We start from the raw sequence: 2,298 nt of genomic DNA, 5'->3' as shown, positions 1-2,298 counted from the left end.
TGTTTCCTTTGATGAAACTAACACCTCTAAGGAGGACATAGTTGTTTGTGACGATGATGATATTATAGAACTACCCTTGGAAGAAGTTCTTAATGATCATAGTGTGAGTCAACTGGAACAATAACAAGAAGTTTCACAACAATATCCTAATCATAGTGATATTCCTCAAGAATGGAGAACTCATCGTGATCATCCAATAGACAAAGTAATTGGTGACCTAAGCAAAGGAGTTTCAACAAGATTAAATCTCAAAGATGCTTGCTTGAACATGGCATTTGTTTCTCAAGTAGAGCCCTCCAAGATTGATGAAGCATTTGGAGAGGATAAATGGATAATTGCTATGCAAGAGGAATTAAATCAATTCGAGAAAAAAATCAAGTTTGGGAACTTGTTCCTAGGCCAAGTGACAAACACATCAAAGGTACCAAATGGGTGTTTAAAAACAAACTTGATGAGAATGGTATAATTGTTCGAAACAAAGCAAGATTGGTGGCACAAGGTTATAATTAAGAAGAAGGAATCGACTTCGAAGAAACATTCGCTCTGGTTGCAAGGTTAGAAGCAATCCCTTTATTACTTGCTTATGCATGTTCACTAAACTTTCAGCTTTTCCAAATGGACGTCAAGAGTTCCTTCTTGAATGGTTACATCAATGAAGAAGTCTATGTCAAACAACCTCCAGGTTTTGAAGACTTCAAAAATCCTTCATATGTCTTCAAGTTGAATAAAGTTATTTATGTCTGGAAACAAGCACTAAGAGCATGGTATGATCGACTTAGCAACTTTCTATGCGAAATAGGATTTGAAAAAGGTAAATTTGATAAAACATGATTCATTAAGAAGGTCAAAGGTAACACTTTATTGGTTCAAGTCTACGTTGACGACATCATATTTGGTTCAACAAACAAAGATCTTTGTGAAGAATTTTCATCGATGATGCAAGGAGAATTCAAGATGTCTATAATGGGTAAGATAAACTACTTTCTTGGACTCCAAATCAAGCAATTAAAGGATGGAATCTTCATCAACCAATCCAATTATTGCAAAGAATTGTTGAAATTTTTTGATATGGATAATTGCAAAGAAAATGCTATTCCAATGGGTTTAGGATCATATGTTGACATTGATGAATCTGGTATTCCAGTTGATATCACTAAATATCGAGGAATGATTGGTTCTTTATTATATTTGATGGTAAGTCGTCCTGACATAATATTTAGTGTTTGTATATGTGCTCGCTTTCAAGTAAATCCAAAGGAATCGCATTTCATCGTCGTTAAAAGGATCATGAAGTATCTCAAAGGGACAACAAATGTTGGACTATGGTATCCTAAAGGTAGTATTTGCAATTTAGTTGGTTATTCTAACTCTGGTTATGTAGGAAGTAAAATTGATAGAAAGAGCACTAGTGGTACATGTCACATTCTTGGAAATGCATTAGTATCATGGGCTTGCAAGAAACAAGCAAGTGTTGCTCTTAGCACGGCCGAAGCGGAATACATAGCAGCAGGTAGCTATTATGCACAAATACTTTGGATTAAGTAACAACTTTGTGACTATGGACTCGATCTTGGATGCATCCCTCTACGATGTGACAACACAAGTGCGATAAATATTACAAAGAATCTCATCATGCACACAAGAACCAAACATATTGACATTCAGCATCATTTTCTTCGTGATCACGTGCTTTAAGGAGTTGTCGAAGTTACATTTGTGGATACTCATAATCAACTTGTCGAGATATTCACAAAACTTGAAGACAATTGGGAATCTTGGATAAAAAAGACATATGATGAATGGTACACGTATCTATATGCTTATTTTTACATGTTTTTTTAAATCTCATTTGTGACACTATGTTATAATAGGAGTATATATGAAATTATATGATCATATGATGCCTAAATATATTATATATACGTGTTATGTGCCATTACATGTGTTTATGTTTGTTAATTTTCATGTGCCACAGTTACTGGTTTTTGTATTTGGCAAAATATTTTATCAGAAATTGATTACCCATATCCAGGAAATCGATTTCCTGAAAGAAACTTTAACTTCCTGGGCCTCTGGATTTTCTGGTTCGTAGGCAGAAATCGATTCCTCTTCCTGGAAAATTGATTTCCTGCTCGTTTTTTTATCTTTTTTGTTTTATCTTCAGCTTGTCTTATTAAAATGCTTAACTTTTAAACCTTTTCCTATCCTTTTTGTTAATGACAAAGAGTGAGAAGATATTATGTTTTTTTGTGTGTGTCTTTCTCTAACAATTTCTGCAGCAAGCTGTAAAGATCGTAA

At 34.2% G+C, this 2,298-nt stretch overlaps 1 protein-coding gene across 1 annotated transcript; it reads left to right on the top strand.

Annotated features, from left to right (window-relative positions):
• The first annotated feature begins 963 nt into the window (after positions 1-963).
• Positions 964-1,545, top strand: LOC127094757 (secreted RxLR effector protein 161-like). Its single transcript, XM_051033547.1, has one exon. The coding sequence runs from the start codon at positions 964-966 to the stop codon at positions 1,543-1,545; it is 582 nt and encodes a 193-aa protein (XP_050889504.1).
• The last annotated feature ends 753 nt before the right edge of the window (positions 1,546-2,298 follow it).

Source organism: Lathyrus oleraceus, chromosome 6, assembly GCF_024323335.1.
Source record: "Lathyrus oleraceus cultivar Zhongwan6 chromosome 6, CAAS_Psat_ZW6_1.0, whole genome shotgun sequence".
NCBI lineage: Eukaryota > Viridiplantae > Streptophyta > Magnoliopsida > Fabales > Fabaceae > Lathyrus > Lathyrus oleraceus.
This window is presented reverse-complemented; position numbering and strand designations above follow the sequence as displayed.

Bases quoted from the DNA above. Each gene is read 5' to 3' on its own strand.
- LOC127094757 (XM_051033547.1), top strand. From the start codon at position 964: ATGGGTAAGATAAACTACTTTCTTGGACTCCAAATCAAGCAATTAAAG.